The 12,139-nt window shown below is 38.8% G+C and overlaps 1 protein-coding gene across 2 annotated transcripts in view; it reads left to right on the top strand.

The window, feature by feature from the left end:
• Nucleotides 1-23: 23 nt before the first annotated feature.
• Nucleotides 24-12,139, top strand: part of col15a1b (collagen, type XV, alpha 1b) — a 41,653-nt gene continuing 29,537 nt past the window's right edge. The window contains exons 1-2 of one of the 2 annotated variants that reach the window (XM_080458103.1): nucleotides 24-156; nucleotides 419-483. In XM_080458103.1, coding sequence (XP_080314229.1) covers nucleotides 146-156; nucleotides 419-483 — 76 coding nt within the window. In that variant the 5' untranslated portion in view covers nucleotides 24-145. The remainder of the gene's footprint in view (nucleotides 157-418; nucleotides 484-12,139) is intronic. The other variant, XM_080458102.1, reaches the window with a different exon arrangement.

The following is a 12,139-nucleotide window of genomic DNA, read 5'->3' as shown; positions in this document are numbered from 1 at the left end:
GAGAGAGAGAGAGAGAGAGAAGCGCAGTGTGGCTTCTGATCGCCACAGTCAGGCAGAGGGACCCGAGAGTTTGCTGGAGTTTCATCTCACACATGTACTTGCAGTTCACTTCCAAAGCTGGATTTTTATTCACTTACTCGATAAAATGTTTCAAGGGTAAGAAACATCAGGATTTCCTGCTTTGAAAATGGCAACATGTGGACTATTATTTTAACAAACGATTCATTCATTCATAAGCACTTGAGAAATCTCTCTTTGAGTAAACCTTAATTTTTTTTTTTTATTTCTTCTTGGTGCAAAAAAAAATGTTGTTATCCTCCAGTTGCAACGTAGGCCCTGATGAAGTATTTTTTTTCATGTTTTCATGACTATCTAGGACCTTGACAACTTTAAATGTGTGCCTGATGTGTCTCCTCAGGTGGTCTCTTGCCCTCTATCTCTGCTTGTTGTGCTGGCTGGCTTCTGCCCTGCAGGTTATAGAAGGTAAGATTCATGCAGCAGCTGCTGCTGCTGCTGCTGCTGCTGCACTGTGTCAACATTGTTTCTGTAAACAAACATCCTGCCGATGAATCTTTGAGTGGAGAGTTGAAGGGTAAAGCCATTTGCTCAAAGTGTGAATTTATGGGTATTTCCTTGTGTTGATGATAGAGACCAGCTTTACGTGAACAGTTGAAGACCTTATCTACGCTGCCGCTTCATTTAACCAGAATGTCTATGAACCTGCAGCAATATAAACGACATCGAAGTTAAATATGTGATGTTATGTACCCAATCGGTGCAAAACACAAAGTGTAACAGTCAAAGTCACTGCAGATGCTGATATTAAATGTGTTTGAAATGCCTACATTTCCAGTGACCAAGGGTTTGCTCTACTTGACTTGTTTATACAGATGAAATCATGATTACCAACATGTTTCACCCTAAATGCTGCTAACAGGGGAAAAAAGAATAGACTTAAGATTCAGTAGTTTGATTATTCACATGCAGAGATGGAAGGAAATGTGGTTGCAACTCCAGCAACAAGAGAAAGTTGTTTATAGTAATACTTCTATATCAAGTGGGAGAAATAAAATAAAGGTAAGTGTAGGTTAGTGTATATTTAAATCTACTCCTACTCTGACATCTCTTTAAAATAGAAAACAGTTCAAACCACGTGGTTCACAGCAGTCATGGCTTTCCTTTTTTGGTTCTGATGGGTCATTTTGTAATAAATGCCACTTTTCTTTCCGGGCTCGGTATGTTGGGTCAAATTAAAATGAGTTAACTCAAATGCACCTGTCGTGTCAGGCGTGATGACTAGAGATGACGCCTGTGTCCCATTTGAGTTTTTAATTGTCTTTCATCGTGATGAAATATCCCAACATTTAACCCCCTGTAGACTCTCCCACGTTGCTCTTTTTGTGCCTCCGGAGCAGCTTTCAACTGATGGTCTTATATTTTGGCGCGACGACTAAATTATCTGATGACGGCAAAAAAGTTTTTCTCACACACCCACATACGGTTCAGCCCTTCCTTCCCATTTACATTCTCACACCTCCGCTGTTGAGGTTTTCATCCAGTTACACCCCCACCCCCCACCCATGGTGAGGGTCTTCTTATACAGCTCTGCAGGAAAGTGGTTGTTTGTTTGCCAACAGACTCGGCTTCCTCTGCCCTCTTTATACTGTGTGTGTTTGTTGACGACAACTCAAACTCTGCACCAGGGTGAGAGGTGAACAGTTTGTATGGTAATGGTGCGAGGGGTTTCCTATGCCCTGCAGTGGTTGGTTGTGTGACTGACATATATGGGGGTGAGGTTGTGAGGGTGGGGTGGGGGGTGGTTTCAAACTGAACTTTGAAGTGAGACGTTGGGAGCACACCTGACCCTGCAACACAGAACCCTTGCGCCATGTCGAGTGATCTCGGACAGTCAGAACAGGACTCAACTAAATTCTATATTTTTTCTCACATTAAACACAGTAGTTGTTGGTAATGTGAAGTGCCAAAGGCGCGATGGTCCGAAAAATCTTGTGACTAAATCATATGTTAAACCCAAAGCAAAAACTACATAGTGGAGATGTTGTTATTGGCAGAGCAACACTTATTTCAGCCCCCGAACCATTAAAATGAGGCTGCAACATCTGACATCATAGAAACTCAAATGTTTAATTAGCCAGCTTTCCTAAAGACAAAATGCAAATAGGTAGAACATGTCTGTGACATTGCGTAATTATTCAGATTAGCTCAAATAAATAAGAGTGCCCCTCTGTGGAGCTCTGTTGACATACTGGCAAAACCCCATTACCAGAACCTTCCATGTGGACTTCAAGCATGTTGTGTTGGTGCAAAGATTATAAGAAGCTTGGACATCTGACTATCCCACAAAGTGGCTGAGAGCAAATTTTAATTCATCCACCGTTCAAGTTATTCTGCTTTTTTATGAATTCTCTACAGAAAAGTGGACTTGTTTCCATTTTTGAAAGTTGATTGAAATCCTCCTGCAAAATAAGAACAGAAGCAGACTTGGGTTTAGTTTGGGGGTGAATCTACACTCTCACAACAGTTTTTGGTCTTGTTGTTTTCTACATTTCCACATTACAGCCCGCTCCCACCCCCCCACCCCCCAAAAAAAAGAAAGAAAGGGAAAAAAAAACTCCACTCTCATTTCTGGCTCAAGGAACCTTCACTTTCCATTTACCGTTGGTTGAATTGCTCTGAAAGGATTCCATGTTTAGCCAATATAAATGATTGCGAGGTGAGCCCAGTAGGAGACTATTTCTGACGAGTTTCCTCTGTACAGTAAAACCGGGGGACATTATTTCACTCTTGACAATTTCGGCCTTGTTAGCGTTGACATCCTGCGTTATGACCGTATGTCATCCACAATTTTATCTGATGTCAAGAAAAGCCATACTTCTTGTTTGCTTATTCACATTCATTTGGCTCGCTCCCACCATGCACCATGAACTGTTTCCACTCCTTGACCTTATTTGGTCTCTGATGTTTTTGCATTAAAAAAAATAATAAATAAATAAAAACTCCCTTCAGCGTTTTTACGAGTCTGAAACCTGGCAAGTGAGCTGTATGAAAGATCCTGTACCTAAATGCCTTGCGTATATTAGAGGAGTGAGCGGCGTCCGGTCTGGAATGTGCTCATTCACACAGAGGGAGTTTGATTTGAACACAGTTGGGCACAATGGATCAACTGTAAAAGGTGTCATTGCTGTTTGTGTGAAACCGTCAGTTCTGTGTGGGAAATTAATGGGGGGAAGAAAAAAAATGTCCAACTGGAAACTTCAAAAGAAGAATGGGCGTTTCTCCTGGGGTCTTTGGACTTTCCGTTGAAAATTGTCTTACTTACATATTTTCCATGATTCAATGCTTGCAGAGATGATGTCGTCCTTGTTCGTTGGTTCTCATGGCATTTAGAGGAAATCTGAGAATTGCTGTGGTTGAAAATAAGGCAGGGGGGGAAAAAAAGTTGCACGGTGGCAAAGGAACTGAACCAAACGTTGTTTTCTGACGGACCTCGTCATTGTATGGGAAAAAAAACTGACTTACAGTTTTCAATGGTTGTGACGTATGAACATTAAAATATGTCTTGTGCTTGTTGTTGTTTGAGCTCCCAGTTTCCATGGTAACCATTTAAAAAGTTGGCTGTGACTCACTGTCATTGTGTGTTTGCTGGAAGTTGTCTCAGCTTTGAGGAATGAATCGTACAAAGAAAGTCTTTTACCTACTGAGGAAACGAGAAGAGGGCCTAAATGTTGTGCTTATTTTCAGGGGACATTGGGTCTTTTTTCTTTTCTTTTTTTTTTTAGATATTATTATACACCGTCATTGCCAGACCTCTACATTTTGACAGACTAAGCTCAGTTTTATGAACATTCAAAAGCTCATTGGAAAATTCAAGATGATCTTCTCTATTTGCCTTGTCTGAACTGCACCTTCAGGGAAGCTCAAATACTTGTAGGCAGTCCTTGTGTACAAGGCCAATGTCCAGAATCAGAATTGGACCGTCCACAGCGACACTTTAGTTCTCCATATATTTTTGTTATGATTTATAGAAAGCGATCAAGATCAAATTTGTTACAATACAATCATATTTTTGACTAAAGTGTGATTTTACATCACCTCGGCTATATTTTCAAACGCCGTTGCACCACAGTGACTGATGTGGACACCATGTGGACTGACTGTCCAAGCTTTGAAGATATTTGGCAAAATCAGGCACCGAAAGGGAGCAAAGAAAAACACGTATGCCATTTCCTTTTTTCACAGCAGCCAGAAGATAACAAAATGTTTTTCAAAATAAAGTGTTGTGGGTGTTGTACAAGGTTGAATTTCTTCCTGCACACGTGGTATATTATACTACATTTTTTTCAAGTTTACACACCTTTGGGCCCATTTTTACTTGACTTCATGTGGATATCGGCTGTAGTCATTCTGCCAGTGTGAGCTGGTTTAGCTCTGCTTTAGTTTCTGGTTTCTATCGAGGAGCATGTATGTAGGTAAATAACAATCTATAGTATCTCGGTGTGTAACACTCAGTCACATTTGTAGGGTAATTTAACACAGGCTGCAGATCCAAAATCTGGCTTTATCATGCACCTTAATATATGAATACATGGAGAGTTTTGTAGCTCTACTCCATTTACTATGAGGGAAACACACACTTTCATGTGCAAAGCCCACCATCGTATCCAAGAGTTGCTCACAATCAAAAACAATGTCTAGACTCTGCCCACTGTGTTTAAACGTCTGCTGAAAGCCAGTGTGGAAAGATGAAAGTGAGTTTAGAGATCCACTGAGATGGCATCAGTCGGTAATTACTTGGCAGACGGACAATAATTACCTGACCTGTGTGAGGAACACACAGGAATGCATGCAGAGCTGATTTCAGAGTCACTTTTCATTTTCTCTTTTTTTTTCTTCCTGTTCGATGTCTGTTGATCTTGTTTTTGATTAACTGATTAAAACAACGTACTATTCATCAGTTTTCTACAAGTAGCAGCACAGAGATCTCTACTGTGTTTTAATATGTTTTAATGATGCAGTCCGAAGGGGTCTTACATTTTAAACAAATCAGTTCATTGATACAGATAACATATAATCTTTAAAACCAGAAAGTAACACACACGAAAATGGAATCATAACATTTCAATATATTTCCTTCAAACCAAAAGTAAGAGACTATAAGATCACATTACAGTCATAGAATATATTGTAATATATTTTGGTCTTTTTATATATTTGTATACAATTTGCTTGCTGAGTGCAGGTAAACCTGTGGTGATGAAATGATTTCCAGTGTTGGATTAATCTTCATATTTAGTGAAAGTGATTAAAAAAAGCTGGATTTAAATGATTGATATTGACCATAAAACCTCTCAACAGACATCCTGAACCCTGATTTTCAGTAATAGACATAACTAAATATGTCTCCACTGTCCTTGTGTTTGGGATAATATTTATGGATAAAACAATATCTCATTCACAAGTTAACAAGAATTAAAACTGCGTTTGCTGTCTATGATCCACTGTGTGTTTGTGGACTGGATTGGACTGCAAACGTAAGAACTGAGAATGACTCTTATTTTTTAAGTCAAAAACAGAGCCAACACTGATTTTCATGAATCTATAACATGCACACTCATTTCATGTGGCAAAACAATCAATCACAGCTGAAACTTTGAGTTTATTCATCAATCACTTCTTTTTATTCCAATTCAGGTTGTAGTTTTTCCCGCTACTTTGATTTTTCAACCCTTCAAAAGCCTTTCGAGTTCCTCTGCATATCAGCCCCTCCTCAGACGACTCATGCTGACCTTCAGTGCCACAGCTGATTGCTTTTTGGAGATCAGATCCCTTTCCTCCACCTCGCCGACGTGATGTAGCAGTCCAGCTCGTTGCCACCTATTTGGTCTCTGTTGTGATTGTTTTTGTTCTTGTGGTTGTGGTTACTCCTGATGAGCCATAAAATGTGGACGTTAAGAAAAGACACAACAAAATCCATGTGAATCCAACTTTTTTCCACACGTTATCAGTCTCTTTTCACTTCTGAAAGTCACAGGATCTAACAGCTCAAAAGACCTGTTGTAAATTTGATTTAGTTTAATTTCTCCTATGACAAGAGGAAGATTAGCACGCTGTGTGTGGATTAAAAAACACTTCTGGGATTTGTTTGCATATAGAAATGCTCAATGGGTTTATTTTGAGAAATCATCTTGACGCTCCATCTATTTTGAATGCATTAATTACTCACAGGCACCGTTTTATTTAGTGCGTGAGACATTTTTTCCAGAAGAAAGAATTCTTAACTCATGTTGATTCCACCTGGACATTTGTTCATTCGCTCCAAAACACAAACAGAAGAAGAGTCGAGTAGGAAACAGCAGACTGTGCAACATTCGCCACATGCACTTCTGAACAATGAGGATTTTTGTGGCGGATACTCAGTGGGTGGAGGTCAATAGATGGTACTCTGCCAGAGGGACCATGGAGCAAATATGAGATAATATTTTCCTGTCACATTTTCTTTCTGAAGGTTGTCTGTCCTTCCCAATTGCACAACAATCCACATTGCAACTCGAAATACAAACAAGAAAGACGTTAAGGGCCATGTGAATATACAAGTGCAACTCAGAAACTGAAAAATGTAAAAACATTTCTGTTATATTCTCAATAGGTTTAGCTTATTATATATATTATCTCAAAGATGGAACTATTTTAGAAGCAAAAATGTTCCAATTTAGATGTATTTGTAAGCCAAAATCACAATTAAGAAAAATGTTTATTTGTTAAGAGTGTAGAAAAACATTAACAAAACAATTAACCTTTTAACTATATTGGATTTGTTTATTCAAATGAACCTTCACGAGAATGATTTATAAAGTTAGAAGTCATTTTGTCTGTTTGTTTGAGCCGTTTTGATTTACTAAATCGTTCATTTGTTTGGTCATTGATTTTAAGCTACAAGGCAATTAAACTGAAGGTTGTTGTGATATTGTGAGAGGGGCAGAATATTCTCGACACATCTTGTCTCAAAAACGCAGGGTTACCCAGAGAGAGCCACCTCCCACACCGCCACTCAGATAATCCCACTTTTTCCCTCAATCATGCAGAATCTGCTCATTTACTGTGCCTCCTTTGTGTTTCATTGACATTCGGATTGGAGGAGGAGACGAGCCAAAGCAAGAAGCTCTGTGAGCGATAGTTGCAGCTGAGCAAACATCACACACGCGGACACACACACACACACACACACACACACACACACACACACACACACACACACACACACACACACACACACACACACACACACACACACACACACACACTTTCTAATTAATGAATAAGCAGTGTGATGCAGATGTGAACAGTTCATATATAAATTGCTGTACAACCATATCAAGTTTGCACCATTTCTAAGTTTCTCTGGTTGTTTTATCAGATAAATCTATAGATACTAATTGAATATGAAGAGGAAGTGCATGAAAAACAAAAACAAACGTATTTGGCTGCTGATCTACATGCTCGTGCCCTCTGCTTGTCTCCGGATGGTTGGGGTGTATCTGAGGCGAAGTTGCTGTCGGAAGATGGGAGAGGAGGGGCGAGGGGAGGTGGTGTACGACATGATGGGGTAATGGTCATGGACACTTGCTGTAATGGAAACTGTCCCCCTGCAGATGTCCACATCTGACCCCCTCACGACTCCAAACAATGCATGCTTTGAAGAGCAATGCACTGGAGGCCTTTCAGTGTGTCATTGAGCGGCCGTGTGTGTGTGTGTGTGTGTGTGTGTGTGTGTGTGTGTGTGTGTGTGTGTGTGTGTGTGTGTGTGTGTGTGTGTGTGTGTGTGTGTGTGTGTGTGTGTGTGTGTGTGTGTGTGTTGGTGCATGTGTGTGTTTGAAGTCAAAAGTTCATCTGTAGCATTGGTGGAGTTTCTGAAGCCTGTCTGCTTCCTTTATACAGTCACATGCATAATATGATCTCAGTGTAAAACTGACCAAAACCGCATGTTTCATGATTCAGAACAAAAAAAATGTGTGTATATATTAGATATATTTCTCACAGGGTTTTTGTGTGAAAGGATTACAAAATCTCATTCAGTACAGCTGTCTTTCAATTCAATTCAATTAAAATCAGGCGACAATGGGCACGTACTGGGAGTAAGAGGTGCTTTTTGAAGCAACATGAGCAAAGAACAACAATGCTCAATGGTGTTAAATGTGAAGTTTAAAGAGCAGCGCTTGTATTTTGCGATTATTTACACAAATCCTTAAAATCTTAAGCTGAAAAAGTGGTCCAATATTACATCATTTGTTAAAACAATCTCTCACAGTAGGAAACCCAATATTAACTCATATTATCTAACTTGACTTCCAAGTTCATGTTACTAGACGTGACTATATGTTAGGTGACTACTGCATATATTTATAATGACCTATTGTATGAATACAGTAGGTCATTATAAATCATTCAACATTTGCTTCCAACTTATCATATCAGTAGAATGGAATATCTTAAATGGGAAAAGGTATATTTTTATGTATTTTTAGTTGCATTTCACACGTCATGAACTCGTCCCGGAAGAGAAACTGTATATGGCTTTGAGTAATAGTAAAACATGTTGAAAATAGAATGAAATTGTATTAATTAGAATTTCTCATCATTTCAGCAACAATAAATTATTGTGCAAAAATATATTTAGAGAAAATTCTATTCTATTCTATTCTATTCTATTCTATTCTATTCTATTCTATTCTATTCTATTCTATACAGTGGATAAACAAATAGGGGAAATGAGAGGTAAAGAATTGGGGATAGCTGCACCTTGAGTCTGAATCTCCTTCCGTACAAACACTCTATATATTTTGCAGTTGCAGTAAGACATATGCCAAATGTAGATGTAAAATTTAAAGACTACCTTAACTCGGAGGTCAAACGTCACATACGATAAAATCTTGTGCCTTCAGGGATGTTTTCTGAAAGAGGCATCGACACATGGTTAGTTTCCAACACGAGGTCTTTCGACCTCTGAGATTCACCTACACAGTGACCTTCTCTGTAAGAGTTACATCACTTAAACATGTAGGGGGGAAAAACCTTTTAAGATAATGACAGTTAAATAAACTAAATTTACTCTTGACCACATTCCTGATTTGTCTGATCAGCTGTGTCTCAAACTGGGGCTGTGTTATGTTGGCCCCATGGCTTCTGTGATGTAACTGGCTGGACGCCCGTTCCCGGGCTTCATCTTAAGGGTTTGAAGATCTGTGGAAAGATCAACACACACAGTACCACCTTACACTTCAGATATGCTTTTGAAATGAAGGATAGCTTACAGCTTGTTAAGAGTTAAACTAAAAGAAAATACTTTAGCTGACTGTCAATATCACGTGTAGAACAATTACAAACAATAATATAGGGACACCTTCCTGAACTCACTTTTGGCAACCACTGTGTAACAACCAATAATGTAATATTGACCAATAACATAATAGTTTGAATTATTGTGAATCTAATAAAGTCAATAACATAATAACTTGCTGATAATGTAATGAAATAGTGACAGATTTATTACAGTCATAACAGAGAAAGTGCTGCAAAGTGTGTATCTTTAATGAGTGAGTATGACACTCTGCCATCCTCTATACCAATGTTAGATAAGGAAACCACACTAAACCTGCAAAATACAGCTTTATTTATATATTATTGGCTGAAGGTATAACATTTAGACTTTTCAATGCTATTTTAGTCGTATAATAGGTAGTTCATTAACAAAATGTTATCACAATAATGATGCAAATATCCTATTACACTACTGACAAGTTATGACATTATGGGCTTTATTATATTTTAAAAAGGACAAAATTATTACATTATTGGCAAGTATGCCATTGGCAGCAATTACATTATCGGTTGTTACACATTGGTAACAATCAATAATACATCCATAGTCAAACAGATCATGTTCTATTGCATGTAAAAAGTGTAACTTTGGTTATTTATCCTCAGTAAGTCCAGATCCAGTTGTTGATGTGTCTTTTTCATAGGATCAAGCCAGAACTTGTATTTTCTTCTTGTCACTCACAGATCCGGACATACATGTGCTCAGATGCAACTTTCTGTCATTTATCTAGTCAACAGCAAGAAAACATCTGAGCAGGCAAAATCAGACTCTTATTGTGTACTTACCGTGCCTTTATTGAGTCTTTGGTATGTGTCTGAGTGGGCAGGTCAAGTGTTTGGGGTAATCCTGCCCAGAGGTTAAACTCTCCATCTGATAAGGTTTCTGCCTCCCACTACGTTCTTTTCTCCTCTTTTGATGTAACTCATGCAGTTCTACTGAATGTATCAGCAGAATCAGTTCAATGTCTCAAAAAGTCTAATGTGACTTTACAAAGTATATATTTCTTTTTTAATTAAAAAGCAGTATTTAAACTTTTCTTTCAAGCCAAAATTACTTAGACAAAGCTGCTCTGCAAGTTTATATGAATGACACACAGTCACCATGCCATTATAAATCTGATAATTTCTTAGTATTTATTTTTCACGCTGAGCAATCCTGCTTCAAAGTAGCTGCCGTTACTCTAGTTTTACTGCGGGGTGCCTCAAGGCTCAGTCCCTGGCCCAGCGCTATTGTAAATGTTCATTATTCTAAGATGTTTTTGTGTTTCTATTCTATCAATCCAATACGATCAGTCCAAAAAATAAAATTATTTTTTAAAAACATTAAACTAATTGTCTCAAAATCTGCGTGTAGATTTACTATCAGGAAAAAAGTCAAAACTTGCACCCACTTAAATTATTTTCCCTTTTTCTATAGCTCAGAGAATATAACTGACTGCATGTGTGAGCTGATACAAACTATCCAAACATTAATGAATTATTCATCAATACATTTATAAATTTTGATATTTTTTTGTTTGTTTGTTACTTGTAGGTTTCAGAACTGATTCAGGCATGCCAGGATGTTATCTATGATTTTTGTCTGCCACAACCAATCTACATTAGAGTCCTTTTGCTTTATTTAAATTTTTAATTTAACAGTAGGCTGTACCTGCTGATCCTTGCTGTACTTTTGTAGTATTTGTTTTCTGGTTTTAATGGCAGACTATATTCTGATGTCACTTGATTCAAACTATTAAGAAGATTACTGCTTTTCCTGCTGGTATTTTGGCCGCCATCAGCCTTGTCTGCTCTATTTTGGCCGGTGTCGTTTGAACTTACTAAGAAGACAGCTAATAGAGACTGATGGATTTAACCCATTCCCAGGCCACGCTGGCCCTTTTTGCCCGCAGGTCGTCTCCCTTTGTCTTGTCTGAGGTGGGAGCCTCAGGGAGCCTGAGGGTAAGAGAGTTTGAGCATGTATATGTGTGTGTGTGCAAGTGTGTGTCCGTGCACGTCCATCATCTTGTCTGGCATTCCTCACATTCCTCGTCTCCCACCTGCGGACTGGGACACAAAGGAGACCCGATGAGACAGACGCAGGCTGTCCCTGGGTCACCAGTGAACCTCAAGTATGTGCATGGCCAGAGCTAGTGTGTGTGTGTGTGTGTGTGTGTGTGTGTGTGTGTGTGTGTGTGTGTGTGTGTGTGTGTGTGTGTGTGTGTGTGTGTGTGTGTGCATGTTTGTGCAAAGTGTTGCTGCCCCTTAGTGATGCAGCTGTAAATTACAAGCCAGGCGAGGGACATGCCCGTGGTGGAGCTCCTGTTATAACAATAGTCTGAACTAACTGGTAAACTCCTCACCTTTTAGACAAACTAGGTTTGATTCCGGTCTTGTTTACGGGTTTATTTTGAGTATCTTATTCAAAATGTCTGTACCCCAGATTTCCACAAGTGCTGCAGTCCCTCCACTTATTTATTGTAATGAAGAAGCTTTAAAAAAATTTTTATAAAATAAAATCACTTCTGTGTAAAAATAGACAGGTTCTAAAATGTCCTTATCCATCGAGGCATCTGATTGGCTTCAATTGTTTTCAGCCACAAAGCCTCAAAAAGGCAGTCAGTATCAATAAACATAAAGAAGAAAGAGACATCAAGTCTGGATGCTTCATGTCCAAGTGTACTGAGAGGAAATAATGTTGGTATGAAGGCAAAGACTTGTCCGTAAATACTGATCTAACTGCTGCTCGCTCACTTTACTTGTT

The sequence above is a fragment of the Lipophrys pholis genome, assembly GCF_963383615.2.
Source record: "Lipophrys pholis genome assembly, chromosome: 1".
NCBI lineage: Eukaryota > Metazoa > Chordata > Actinopteri > Blenniiformes > Blenniidae > Lipophrys > Lipophrys pholis.
This window is presented reverse-complemented; position numbering and strand designations above follow the sequence as displayed.